General features: G+C 34.7%; 1 protein-coding gene across 1 annotated transcript in view; it reads left to right on the top strand.

The window, feature by feature from the left end:
• Positions 1–15,581, top strand: part of KCNH8 (potassium voltage-gated channel subfamily H member 8) — a 373,450-nt gene that overhangs the window by 221,233 nt on the left and 136,636 nt on the right. Inside the window, exons 6-7 of the mRNA XM_055295551.2 lie at positions 6,266–6,423; positions 11,198–11,405. Of these exons, the coding sequence (XP_055151526.1) occupies positions 6,266–6,423; positions 11,198–11,405 (366 nt within the window). The remainder of the gene's footprint in view (positions 1–6,265; positions 6,424–11,197; positions 11,406–15,581) is intronic.

A 15,581-nucleotide genomic window follows, 5' to 3' on the forward strand; every position in this document is an offset into this window, starting at 1 on the left:
ATTACAGATTAATAAAATTATGAAATCCTATGGTTACCAGAAAAAGGCATGCTTCTCTTGGATGCCTTGTTCATCTCTGAGTGCCAGGGGCTCTGCACAAGGCAAAGAACACAAGTCCTCAATAGCAGTATTTTGTGATACTTAAGTATATTGAAAAGATGAAAGGTATAGCTATGCTTTAGCTCTTCCAATAAGAACCCAAGCAGTCTATTAGGACCAATATGTATGAAAAACAATAACATTTGGGGCTTTAAGTTGGCAAAAGTTCACTTCGGTATATAGTAATAAAAGGGTTTTTTAACCATGACAATTTAATAAGGCTGCATTACTAGAAGTATTAAAATAATTCTAGACACATTAGAATTATTATTATCCCACCCAATAGGCAAAAAATTTTTAAATTTTATAACATCAAGTGTTAGCAAGGCTGTGGAGTAACAAGAACTCTGAAAACAATGCTGGTGGGAATTGTGCGTATTTGCTCCTGTCTCCCACACTGGCCAGACCGCTTCTGGGATGGGAAATTTAATTCCAAGTACCTTACAAGAGCAGTTTTCTTTTTCTTTTCTTTATTGTATTAAAGACTTGAAAATTCCTTTTCAAAATCAAAATTGATGAGGAGGCTTACTATGTAAAATGAATAAAAGCTCAGCCTGAAAATTGGAAAGGCTGGGTGGGTGGAGGTAGAACCCAAATCCTTCCTTTCTTCCATGAGGCTTCTGTGAAAACCACCAAACTAGAGAGTATCATCGGGCCTATGAAGAGGAAACCATGTCAGTAAGAGATGGTTGAAAGAAATGAAGATATTCAACCTGAGAACTGAGAGATGAACTTGACAACTGATCTCAGATATTTATAGAAAGAGCTTTGGGCTGGGAGAGGACAATGTATTCTGTGCTGCTGCTGAGAACAAAACTAGAATAAAGGAAAGGAAGTTAAAGAAGGCATTTCCTCTAACTTGAGAAAAGTAAGAAAGTGATGGATACTCCACTTATATTGATTTGATCTTTATAAATTATATGAATATATTAACCTATATGCACCCCCAAAAGATGTACATTGGTCATATATCGATAGAAAAAAAAATTTTTCTAAAACATGAAAAAATAACTACCTAATGACGGATATAGCCAACTAATGCAATTATGAATAATTGACCCTACAGATACAAAGCAAAAGCCAATACCAGCATCAACTACGCCACAATCTACCTGATTGCCCTTTGTCAGCTTCATTTTTTCTCCTGAATGCAGTTGTTCTTAAATGCTGTTTCTCACTGGGTCTACTGCTCTTTCTATCCCATTAATCGTTCACTTCAGGTAAGCAAGAGGGACAATTCTGACAAGATAAGCAAGGGTCAAGTGATACGAAACTCTCATCCACTAATATTGGCAATCAATTGCAATTATTCTTAGGATTGTTAGTTCCTCAAGCCTCTCTTCATTAATCAGCTCTCTATTCATTCGTCTCACACCTTCTAGCTGAAATTTGCTGTGATATCATATTGTGTTTGAAAGAGTGCCTCATAAGCAATGAAAAAAACAGAGTATCTTTAACTATTAGTCGGCAGCTGGTTTAATTAAATATCTCTCCGCCCACACTGTACTACATTGATTAATTTTTAAAGAAATGGCTAAATGAAGACATTAATTATTTGTATGTGGTGCATATGCTTTCATGCACACTATTGTATTTTAATTTACTTTTTAACAAGTAAGCCAATATGATTTTAAAATTATTTCCCATCTGTCATGCATGCTAATAAAGAAACCTACTAATTTATGCCATATTAAATTTAACCTCTTTTTTTGTGCTTTCTAGTTACATAGTTCTTGAGGAAATCAAACTAGAAAAAATGGATTTAACCTTTCTGCTTTTTAGTCCACATAAATAGACAGTGTGGAAGATAACTGAAATACTCACTTGTGGCTGCCTTAACAGTATGGAAATAGAATATGTACACATTTTCTCTTGATTATTTGTCTTTTATTAATCATTCTATGTAAAACTCAAATACAATAAGGCAAACTGATTACTCTGCAAAATAGTTAACTGTCATCTGAAGCATTAGATAATTCAATTATATTCTGCTTCTTTTGGATGGGTATATTATGATTAGTTTTTTGGAAATTCTATAAACCACATAGAGTATGTATGGTAATTCTGTATTACCCTGCTTATTTACTCATTATGTGCCATAAAGGATTGTTTATGCATATATAAGCACATGTGCCATAAAGGATTGTTTATGCATATATAAGCACATGGAGACATTAAGGTTTCTAGGTGAAAAATCCTTTTGAGTTAATTTGTTATGGATTTTGAAATTTCTTAGAAATTTAAACTGTGTGTATATGTGTGTGTTTTGTACTTATGGACAATTGTGCAAATTGCTCATTAATGATATTACCAAGAAAATTACATATAAAACTAGATATTAATGAATACACTTCTATGTATTTTTCAATGTAAGGCTGAAAAGCTTACTTATGCTTCTAGACTCTGAAAAATGAAAGTTAGACTGCTGCTTTTCAGATGGGTTATGGATTGTCTGGAGATCATATTCTTATTGTAATATTTAAATAAATTGCTGATTTAATTAGCCAAAAATACAAAAATCTTAAAGGAAGTGAGACAGCTACAGGGGGAGGAGCAGCTACATTCGGTGTTTGTGAAGCTCCACTCTGTTTCTATGATTCTGTCATGAGGGACACCAGATCTAGAAAGCTCTTTTCCTCATCACAATCTTTTTATTCTGTGCTTCCTTCACTTTCAAAGAAGAACTTGTACTTGCCCATCTCTACAGTTCTCTTAAATGGAAGGAAATATTTATAAACATTGAGTTATCCTGGTTCGTGAACACCACCACCACATCCTCACCACTGGATAGAAAACAGAGTGACTTCTCTGTTATCCCTGAACAAAAGCTTAGCCCTTGTACTTCCAGAATCAAAGACAGTTCATCTCACCACATTTAATTCTGTGACCCTAATTTAATATTATTTTACCTGGGTAGTGCTGATGCTGAATTTGATCAAAGGACTGCAATCAGAAATGCATTTACTTGCACTGACATTGTTATTTCCTCTAAAATATATTTAGAAGTTTAGTAATCATTTAGATAATGGAAAGAAAATGGGATTGAATGTCAAAAGACATCCTCTGTCTCTGTTGCTTACTATCTGTATGACTTCAAACACTTTACTTAAACCTCCTGTGTCATTGTTAAAATGCAAGTGATAGTAGTCCACCTGAGAGGATGGCATGGGAAATATTCAAATCAATGAATGTGAAAAAGTGTTTCGTAAATATACCAGAACTGTCTGTTCTTATAAGTACGACAGAAGTAGTTGTTCGCTTTGAAATCAGTTACTGAAAAAATAATATTGATTGGATAAACATACACAGTCTTTGCAAGTGTACCATACACTTTATAAGTGTATCATAGACCTAGAAATCTTAGAAAATAATATATATCTAGGTTTTTCCCCTGAAAATAAACCAAAAAATTTTTAAGTATTTCAAAAATAGATTTGTATAGATGTTTTAAAGTCTTTTATTCTTTTACTATTATCTCTTTGTGTGTAAAAGTCTTATAATTACTTCTTTTTAAACCTAAATTTAGCATATTTCTTTTCATTCCATTAACTCAATTGAATAATAAATTGTTATTTAAAAAGCTCTTTAAACAAATATTCTCTAATGACTTATCCAAGAAAATACCTGTTGTTTTTTTTTTCAGAAGTCTGAACCACTATTTTGTTCTGTAGTCAACCACGTAACTAACCACATAGCTTTAAAAATGTTGCTATATCAGTCAACCATAGGTCATTCACTTCATTCATTCTTCCATTCATGGGAGTGCTTCTGGGATGTATATGCATGATGGTAATGGGTTTTCCGTGAAAACTGTGGTAGATCCCATGGCCACTTATTCAAGGAATTTATCCCCTTTAATTTTATAAAGAACTTACGGGCTTACCTTAGCCTATATTGCGGAAACCAAACATCACTAATGAGCTTAGTAAACAACTCTGGGTTTTCTTACTCATGAGAATTTAAATGCTTCACCTGTGCTTCCTTTTAGAAAACATGAAATTGAAATCTTTGCTTTATTTCAAAGTGGGTGGTCTGAGGTACTAAATTGCATTGCTAATGCAGAAGTACATGAGCCTAGAAAAATAAAGAGGAAGAATGAATGTTCACATGCTACTCTTACAGTCTGATGTCATTACATTGACCTGTCTCCCTCACAGTGGCCCTGCTTCCATGGTCCATCTTTGCCACGATAGTGTTTTAACTGTGCAGTGGAATTCACCTGGGATTGTTCTTATCCTATGTGAGTGCTTTATTAATTAGCTTCATTCTTTCATATTCTCAATATTAACAATAAAATTACCTAGATATTTTTATTTTTTGACAAAAATATCACTTTTAATAATTCAGTTTTTAAAAGTTATATCATTCACAATAGACTAGAACAATGATTGTTTTCTTTTTGGGTCACCCAGAACTTGCCTCCAGACCTGAGATAAGACTAATCTCTGTGAAGGTACCAAAACCCAAAGTCCTGAACTGGAATTCAGGAGACTTGGATTTGGGTCTTGCTCTTTCACTAACTTGCTGGAAGATGTAATCCTGTGCTTCAGTTTTATCAGATGTATCACCCAGGACAAGTCACTTGACCTCTTTTATGCCTCAATTTCCTCATCTGTAAAAGGAGATAATAGAAATGACTACCTCTTAGCATTGTTGTAAGGCATCAATGAGATTATGATGATAAAGGACTTAGAACTGTACTGGGCTCATACGAAGAACCTGTGTGTTATCTACAATAATACTAATCTTTCTTGTCATAACTCCTGTGTTTTTCACTTCACAAGGCTATACTGAGAATCAAATGACATAATAAGTATTGTATTAGTTTTTATTGCTGCATAGCAAACTTATCAACTTAAAACAACATCCATTTACTATCTCACAGTTGCTATATGTCAAAAGTCCAGGGATGGCTTAGTTGGATCCTCCGATCAGGAATTCAAAAGGCTGACATCAAAGTGTCAGCTAAGTTGTGTTCCTTTCTCCTGCTCAGGGTCTTCTTTCAAGCTCATAGGGCTGTTGGAAGCTCATAGGGATGTCATTTGATCAGCACTCAGGAGGACCTCATATATTGTAAAACGCTCCATAATATATAACTAAATAATGATGCAGGGAAAGATTGAAAACAATTACATCTTTCATTAAAATAGAATTTAACCCAGAAATTCACACAAGAAACTACCAGTACTTTGTTAATAGGAGTGCCTTCAGGGCAGGGCTGAATTCCATATCAACATAGAGATCAGTAAAACTTTGGAAATAAGTAATATTATATAAAATAAGGAATATAGACTTCAGATTATATTTAGTGGGTTTTTTGTTTTTTTGTTTTTGAAACAGGGTCTCACTCTGTTGCCCAGGCTGGAGTGCATGGTGCAGTCATGGCTCACTGAAGCCTCAACTTCCTGGGCTCAAGTGATTCTTCCACCTCAGTCTCTGGAGTAACTGGGACTACAGACATGTGCCAGTATGCCCAGCTAATTTTTTTGAATTTTAATAGAGATGAGTTCTCGTTTTGTTGCCCAGGCTCATCTTGAACTTCTGAGCTCGGGCAGTTCTCTTGCTTCGTCCTCCCAAAGTGCTGGGATTACAGGCATGAGCCACCATGCCCGGCTTGTATCTGTATTAAAACTTAACTCTGCCACTCTTGGCAATATGATCTTGGATGAATTACTTTTTCTTCTTGGGACTTGATTTCTGACTCTTTAATCAGAGTAACACTGTCTACTTCAGGAGATGTACTAAGGATTAAGTGAAATATCCTATGCCAAGCTCTTAGAACAATATTGGGTACATAATGAACACTTAGTAAGTGATGACTATTGTTGCTATTGCTACGATTATTTATTTTAATAATCTTAACATGTGGCTTCATGTCTGGAACATTATGTGCTCAGAAAATATTACTTTCACCCTTCTTCAGTATCTGTTTAGTTGAACCGGATCTGTAGAGGAGAATATTTTGGATATTATCAATCTGAACTAGGCTAAGTGGTTGCCATTTGCCTAATTTTATTTAATTTTCTACGATTTTCTTCCTCCCTTCCTTCCTGCTTGTTTGCCTGCCTGTCTCCCTTCCTTTCTTCTTTCTTTCATTGTCTTTCCTATCTTCTTTATTCTTCTCTATCTCTTCCCTTTATTTCTCAACCTTTTTTTTCCCAAGCAGATATTATTTTAAATTTCCGAACAACTTATGTCAGCAAGTCTGGCCAAGTTATCTTTGAAGCAAGATCAATTTGCATCCACTATGTCACAACCTGGTTCATCATTGATTTAATCGCTGCCCTGCCTTTTGATCTCCTGTATGCTTTCAACGTCACAGTGGTGAGTAAAGAGCTCCCCGCCACATGGCCTTTAAGGTTGATTTATTTTTCCCATGTTTAGGTTTTAAATGGTTGTGGCGATTTATGCTTCCAGGGTTTTGTGCCTTCTTCAATAAAGATGCCTTGATGCCCAGTGATAAGCAGGCCAGATTCTTCGGTTGATGAAGTTACTTCCTTTTGACATTCATATTACCTGTTCATGCTTTTTTAAATACCCAGAGCCAGGAAACACAGAAATGCTGAATTTATCATAAATACTGACCCACTAAACAAATTCTTTAATAAGGAAATCATCTGTAGGAATTTAAGCATCACTTTATATTACCTAGGCAGATACATGTCTCAAGAATTTGCTAGAGAGTTTGAAGATTTTTTTTTTCTGCTTTTATGACCCTTAACTCTCATTTCTTTAGTATTTTGTTATTCGTTGGCAAAACCAACTGAAGACTGATCAAGATAGAGAGGACTATTGAATTTAAATGAGGGAATTCAACCACTTCTTAGAAGTCCTTGTAAAACTGTTGGATGTAGCAAAAATCTAAATGATATGACTAATGTAAAACTCGAGGGTTCTCTTGAATTTGCAAGAATCTTGGTACCTTCTTTTTCTTGCTCTAAATCCCTTACCCTCATGTAGCCTCCCAGGACAGAAAGCATATCACTTGTAGTAGTAGCCATTTTTATAATTTAATGATTGGTATTCTTAAAAGTATTAAATGCTCCCTTATAAAGAAACTTTTAAGGAGGCTATTTGTGAAGCAGTAATACAATTTTCTGCTAGAGTAACCAATTATGGCATGTAAAAGTTTATTAAACATTAGTTCAAATTAAGCAGATATTCTAGTCAATTGACAGTGCTTTATAGAAATCATATTCTCCTTCAAAAATTTAAGGGCATAGTTTTAAATATTAAACACAATAATCACAGTTTCAAATACAATTATTATTAACTTCAGAATGAATATAGAATTGTGATCCTGACTTGTTAGTGCAGACTTGTGCATTTGTTAACTGCCTGTACAATAGTTTCTTTTTATTCTTTTTCTTTTTAAGTTGGGAGGTTGATAGTGCCAACATCTTTAAAACGTTTATGACTCAACTGAAAGGAAAGCTCCCAGGAAAAGTCTAGTATATATCAATCACTGCTACATTGAATTGTTACCTAGGCTTTCTACAGTGCTTTTTAGATTGAATTTGACTAGATAAGTGTACCATCATGAAACCATAATGGCTTAAAACCATGTTTTTGCAAGACTGCAGAATAAGTATATAATTCACAAAAGGTTAAAAAAATTTCCAAATTCCCCTGGCAAATTGTTTTAAATTGTTCATTAATTATTTAATACAATTCCATTTTAAATTAATTTGCTGCTTTGCTACTAAAAATGAATACATTTTTTATGTTCCATTTTTATTTGAGTACTGAGCAAATAAGATATTTTAAATATGTATATATAATATATAATTATATTATAGGTATATATAACATACATTTTTATATCATTAGCATTCTCATTCCTCAAAATTAACATGGATGAAGAAATGTCTTAAAGTCTAATTTGCATGTTTGACGAATTTTAAATATTTATATACTTTCACTACACTCCTGCTCTCTTTTCATCAATCTTATGTAATCTAACACAAATGCTTTATAAATAATACAAGGTATAGGGCAACATCTGTGTCAAAAAAAAGAAAAGGGGGAAGGAAGAAATCTGTTACCAGTGATACTTGTTCTGCTTTTCACAGGAGTGAGCATATAAGCATTTAAAAAGTTGGCACCTAAATTCATTATCCCTCTTAAACAAGTTAGTCAGGACCAAATATTGTATAATATTTGAACAGAAAAGCTTGTTCAAGGTATTATGTTTTCTTCTCAGGAAAACATAAGTTATGAGAAATAACTTACGAGTTACGCTCTTTTACAACAAAGACTTAGAAAAAGAAACAAATAACCAAAGATGTTTGTCTCCCAAATCTAAAATATGTCCAGTTAATGCATCTCCATAGGTGACATTCAGAACTGCATAAGCTTTGTCTTTGGCTCTGCTCACAATTGCTCATGGCAGTTCTTTTAAGTACGGATCACATGCTTTTTGAAAACTAGTATGTATATCACTGTAGAAGGCACTTGTAAGAGATACAATTATGAATAAGACATAGGAATGTTGATAGAGTAGAAAGGGCAGAAGTATGAATCCAAGTTCTATCATTTACCATCTGAGTAACTTACTTGGGGAAGTTAACATTAAAATATCCATAAAATGGGCATAATACAAGAGTTTTTGACCAGATATGCAACATATTTATGTTGAAAATGCAACATATTTATACAATGCTTTGCTAGATGTCTAAAACCTAGGAAGACTTCACAACATGTTAGTTAGCCTCCTCTCTCTCTCTTTCTCCCTTCTGGGTGATAGCTAGGAGGTGGCCACATCCATTTGGTAAAAGAGGATTTTATAGGGGGGTTTGATGAATGCACCTGTCTATGAGTGGCTTATAATTCTCATCAGTGACAGATTCGAAACAGCATCCAAAGAGTCAAAAGAATCCTCTCCCTTTTTCAGATACATATTTACATCTAAGTCAAATACGCTTTTTTCTCCTGTCATTCTTCAAGAGAAAACATTAAAACTTTAGCAAGAAGCTACTGACTCGATGGGAGCAAGCATAATTTCTTTAATGCCAATTTTTATTGACATAAGAATGAACACAGAACTATCTGGGTCATCTGGACACCTAGGTTCATGTTCTTAATATTTGCAGATGACTATTGTTCTCATGTACAAGCAGCTCTACATTCTTTGCTCAAACATCCCCTTTCTGGTCAGAGAAAATGGGGAGACTATCAAAATTATGTGTGCAGATGCCCTCGTCCATTTGGGACTTCCGTTCTAGTTTTCATTTCACATACAAAATTGTCACCTAACCATCAAATTCATCTACCTGTAAAATAAACTCCATCCCCAGTAATATCTTTAAATAACAGAATAGAAATTACAAATCTTGGCATCTGACCATCTAGCTAACCACCAGCTTGAGAAATGATAGATGAGAACTTAGCTGTAAAGGAGAAGAAAGTAAAACTTGACACAGGAGAATGACAAAAGGAAATAAAAGAGCACAGCCAGCTGTTAAGTTCTTCAAGTGCCCTTAAGAGTTTACTGTATTCGATATAGAATAATTCACAAGATTACAACTGAATATAATTTTGTTGGCTATCAGTTTCTATGCTGAGCTTGGAGTGTTTGCATCTTAACTTGATAATTTATTCATTCACTCATTTAATAAATATTTATTGAGCATTTTCTATGTGTCAGGTACTGTTCTAGGTATGTTTTTCTTAGAGATAAATATGGCTAGCAGAGGAAAGAACTAGAAGTCAACTGACTTTAGATAAATACAAAAAGCAAACTCCCGATGCTGACTTTGTGTCTGATTCAGTTTTGTAAAGGAAAGAGTGCAGTTAGTTAAAGCCATAAAGTTACTCCTTCTCTACTTATGCTTTCCCCAAAGAAATTAAAGGTGACATCAAGAAGTTTGTCAAACTGCATTTCCATATGATTTAATGTTTCATTTGTTGTTTCTATTTTAGAATGTTATTTGAAGATATGAAAAGAAGGTGTGTTATGTGCACCCCTTAGTAATGGTGATATTGACTATTCTGGTCCACACCAATGATGCACATTTTTCAGTTGGACCCTGAAGTCAATAAAATAACCCCTCAGCTACAAGTCTACTGCTATAGTGGATGCAAAGGCACTAGGAGGCGTTTCAGAAATTCTTGTCCATTTCATTTTAATTCCCTAAGCATGTCTGAGAGAGCGCTGAGAGAGAGAAAGAGAGACAGAGAGAGAGAGTGAGCTTCAGGCAAATGTTTCCTCTGTCCATTGATAATGTTGGAAGTATAGTACATGAGGCAGAAGATGCTACTGGTACCTGTGGGCAGAACTTACTCAAGTTTTTTATTTTTTATTTTTTATTTTTTTTTTGAGACGGAGTCTTGCTCTTTCGCCCAGGCTGGAGTGCAGTGGCGCAATCTCGGCTCACTGCAAGCTCCGCCTCCCGGGTTCACGCCATTCTCCTGCCTCAGCCTCCTGAGTAGCTGGGACTACAGGCACCCGCCACCATGCCCGGCTAATTTTTTGTATTTTTAGTAGAGACGGGGTTTCACCGTGGTCTCGATCTCCTGACCTTGTGATCCGCCCGCCTCGGCCTCCCAAAGTGCTGGGATTACAAGCGTGAGCCACCGCGCCCGGCCTAGAACTTACTCAAGTTTTATGGGTCTACCTATTTTAAAAAATAATCTCTAAGGTATTTTTATTATCACTTTCTATGCCTTTACTTCAATTTGTCTGAATTGTTATTATAAAGCAATTTCGTGACACAGGGAAGGGAATGTAGGGTTGAAAGAAAGTATGTGTAGGGGATTCGAGATATGTACAATTCTGATACCATAGTGTGTTTCAGTTGTGTATCAGAATGTAAACTATAGTATAAAATCAGACAGGAAATGAAAAAAGATAACCCCTAATTAAGAAAGGTATTTCCTCAAATAAATTAAATTGTCCTTCCTATCCTATCCTTTATTCCAGCCTCTTTAATCCTATCACTTTCTGATATAATATGTCAAGAACAAAGACAATTCATAAAAATAATAATATTAAAATAATTATACTTCATTTCCAGAATTTTTAGAATTGCTCCAAGTTAATGTTGCGGTGTGAATTTAACACATGCACCAAGTTGTGCTGCTCTGTCTCCTACCACAGGTGTCTCTTGTGCATCTTCTAAAGACAGTGCGCCTCTTGCGTCTTTTGCGTCTGCTGCAGAAGTTAGACCGCTATTCCCAACACAGTACTATCGTCCTGACTCTGCTCATGTCCATGTTTGCACTCCTTGCACACTGGATGGCGTGTATCTGGTATGTCATTGGAAAAATGGAGAGGGAAGACAACAGCCTTCTGAAGTGGGAAGTTGGTAAGGGCTTACATTTGTCACATTTTCCATTTTTAAATTAAAAAAAAAGTATCAAGAACTTGGAGGAAGTGAAAGATAAGTCTATAAATATATTTATTCTTACTATCAATTTGTCTAATTAATTTCTATTTTTGAATCCATATACAAGTAATTGATTTCAATAAGCTTTTCTGGAACAACGTTACATTTTTTTCAAAAATTAATGGGTTAAACTGATAAATTGTATATATAAACTTTATAAACTTTATAAAGTTTATATATAATCAAAATGACCAGTTTGGCTGTAGAAGTGTTTAGATAAATAATGTTCAATCTTATCTTGAAGTGTTCTGATGCAGGGCTAGTAATAGTAAATCACTGGGAAACTGGCCTATGGCCTATCACTACGATAACTAATAAGAAAATGATCACTTATATTTGAGGTGGCGTATTAATAGAAAAGATATCCTACCATCCTTCCCTTTAAAAAGAGAGAGAGAGAGAGTATGGGAGCGAAAGTAAACATAATAACACCTTCTCCACATCTAGCACACTTTGAGAATTTGTGATGGTAGAACGGACTGGATATTTACAAACATAATTTATAGTGTTGAGTCCCCATAATACATAGGAGTTTAAGGGAGATTTTTAAAATGTTACATAATCTGCATAATGAAGCTGAAACACTATGCACATGAACACATTTTTAAACTTATGTCAACCACAGTAAATTTATAGAAAATGAAAATTCTCAAAACTGTAACTCTCTATCCCAAAATATCTGCATTTTTCTCTCAGTCATACCCTTTAGAGAATTGTCACAATACCTTATGTAGAATATTTTTTTTATTAATCTGACATTTAATCAAAAGAATCTGCTTCTTAGTTGGCTAGAAAATCCTTCACTTACCTTCTCTACCAAAAATCAATCTTGAACTTTTGGAAGAAGCTCAGACCTTTGCATAGGAGACTGCCAAGAAAGAAAAATGCCCAGACTTTTCATACCAGCAGTTAATGGCTGGACATATTTGGAACATCCCTGTGTTGGCCCTCATAAATGGCAAACTCTCAGCATAGGACATATACAAAGTCTTCAAAGGCAGCACTGGAGGAAGAGCTGGAGACCTTAGGAAAGCAGGTGGGAGGGAATAAGCTCCTGTCCAAGTTCTTAAAAATACCTCTTCACATCCCAATTTTATTTCTGAGCTACACAAAACAACTGATGTGTTCTTATAATTTTTATCTTAGAATGTTTTTGTTATCTTCTTTATCAAAGCACTTTTTAAATGTCTTGCTGTGGGTCCTCAATTCTAGGAAACAAAGAAAATGGGGAAATAAAACTACCAAGTGAAAGCAAACATATCTTAGATAAAAATAAGATCCAATAAGAGAAGGAGAAAGAGAGAAGAGTTGGTTAAAAGGAGGATCAGGGTCTGAATTGTATGTGGATTAAAACATTTTCCATCTTTCAATATTGTTTTCTTCTCTATAACTTTGTCTTGAAGGCTTCCTCATCACATCATATGTCATCATCCTAATGGTGTTCAGTAAATTGCAGCATTAGATCTCTGCTCTTTGTTTTGAATTCATATTAAAATTCTGACTTGTGGTCAGCACCCGATTCCTTTTTAGACCTGACCTAATTTTCCTCAGGCCCCAGACCTATACACTCATATTAATTTGTAAGTCTCGTCTAGTCTGAGAGTCTCCAGATGGGGAAATTTAGCTTATTCACACTCTCAAATTTAGTTATATGAACAAAGCCTTTTGTTTCATTTCCAACATGCCAGGCTTGCTGCAGACTTACAATCTAGCTGTTGTTTTTCTTCCCACAACATATAGAGATATTTATTTGTCAATTTAAAAAAACAACCTGAATTGCTTCTATATTTACCCCCTTACTTGTATTCTTGGTCCTTGTATTATAGTTCAATGTAATGAGTAGGAGGTTGTAAGCCAGAAACCAATCTCACAGAGACAGCATTGTCATGAAGTAGTGGCAAGAAGAGCATTGGGCTGGGGGCAATAGACCTCTCCTGTCATCATGGTTCCACTGCTAATCAGCTGTCAGATTTGCCATATTTTTTCTCACCTGTCTGGGCCTCAGTTTCCTCGTCTACAATGTGAAAAAGCTCACCATATAATTTGAAAGTCTATTTCTGGTTTCATGAGTAATGATTATCACGGATAAACAAACCCCAAAATGTGCTTCATATATATATATATATGTGTATATATATATATGTGTGTGTGTGTATATATGTGTGTATATAACACACACATATATACACACACACATGTGTATATATATATACACATATATATACACATATGTGTATATATATATACGCACATATATATACACATGTATATGTGTGTAGATATATTTTTTTCTTATTATGGGTCAGTATCCACATAAACCATCAGAGGATATATTAGAAAGTACATCCTATGATCATGGCATGTCAAATAATTGATAATCTTACTCATTTATGATAAAAATGACCCAAAATTTATCTTCAGAGAATTAGATTTCCTGTCCAAACACCTACTGGGATATGACTTGCAAGACAGTATGCTAATTAAGTTGTAAATATTGTCTACAAAGACTTTCCCTTCTCCTAAAATTACTTGCATCATTTAAATGTTCATTTAAAACATTCCCCAGCTGAGATTTGAACACAGATTAAATAATCATGACCTTCCCTACCTAACTTTATAATGAAGTAGCAGAGAGTCTAGGCTACTTTAGTTTTTACCCTGTAATCTGTGCACTAATGGTAAATTTTACCTTTTTGGGTCCAATTATCATGAATCCAAAAATTTATCATACAAATAACATTTGATGAGAGAGCATGTTGTTCCTTATGTTTGTGTTTAACATTAGATGTATAAAAATAGGTTCATTTTCCCAAAGGATAAAATTTATTTTTAATTATTGTTAATTTCCATAAAATGAAATATTTAAGTCCCTATTACATACTTGGTTCTGTGTTAGGCACTGGGGATACCAAAACAAATAATAGAGCTTAAAATCTAGTGGGAAAAGTAGACAAAGATTTAATGGGTATATTATAGTGCAATATATTTTATAAAAGGAATAGGTATAGAGGGGTGATACTAAATCTAATTAGAATATCATCAAAGGCTTCTCAGAGAGGACCTGAGTTTTAAAGGGTGAATAGGTCTTGTCTGTATAGATGCTGAGGAAAAGCCATTTGTGACAGCAGGGTTATTAATATATTAAGCAATTCACTCTCACTGAAGGTGAATGGAGGTGTGGTAGAAAGGGAATGAGGCCAAAGAAGTAGGTAGGTAGATACCAGATCTTTAAAGACTGTGCTAAGCTTAAGAGTGTGGACTTCTTTTGAGAAGTGTCTGTTCGTGTCCTTCACCCACTTTTTGATGGGCTTGTGTTTTTTTCTTGTAAATTTGTTTGAGTTCATTGTAGATTCTGGATATTAGCCCTTTGTCAGATGAGTAGGTTACGAAAATTTTCTCCCATTTTGTAGGTTGCCTGTTTACTCTGATGGTAGTTTCTTTTGCTGTGCAGAAGCTCTTTAGTTTAATTAGATCCCATTTGTCAATTTCAGCTTTTGTTGCCATTGCTTTTGGTGTTTTAGACATTAAGTCCTTGCCCATGCCTATGTCCTGAATGGTAATGCCTAGATTTTCTTCTAGGGTTTTTATGGTTTTAGGTCTAACATGTAAGTCTTTAATCCATCTCGAATTAATTTTTGTATAAGGTGTAAGGAAGGGATCCAGTTTCAGCTTTCTACATATGGCTAGCCAGTTTTCCCAGCACCATTTATTAAATAGGGAATCCTTTCCCCATTTCTCATTTTTGTCAGGTTTGCCAAAGATTAGATAGTTGTAGATATGCGGCGTTATTTCTGAGGGCTTTGTTCTGTTCCATTGATCTATATCTCTGTTTTGTTACCAGTATCATGCTATTTTGGTTACTGTAGCCTTGTAGTATAGTTTGAAGTCAGGTAGCATGATGCCTCCACCTTTGTTCTTTTGGGTTAGGATTGACTTGGTGATGCAGGCTCTTTTTTGGTTCCATATGAAACATTTGTGCAGCCAAAAAACACATGCAAAAATGCTCATCATCACTGGCCATCAGAGAAATGCAAATCAAAACCATAAGGAGATACCATCTCACATCAGTTAGAATGGCCATCATTAAAAAGTCAG

Source organism: Symphalangus syndactylus, chromosome 10 (assembly GCF_028878055.3).
Source record: "Symphalangus syndactylus isolate Jambi chromosome 10, NHGRI_mSymSyn1-v2.1_pri, whole genome shotgun sequence".
Taxonomy (NCBI): Eukaryota; Metazoa; Chordata; class Mammalia; order Primates; family Hylobatidae; genus Symphalangus; species Symphalangus syndactylus.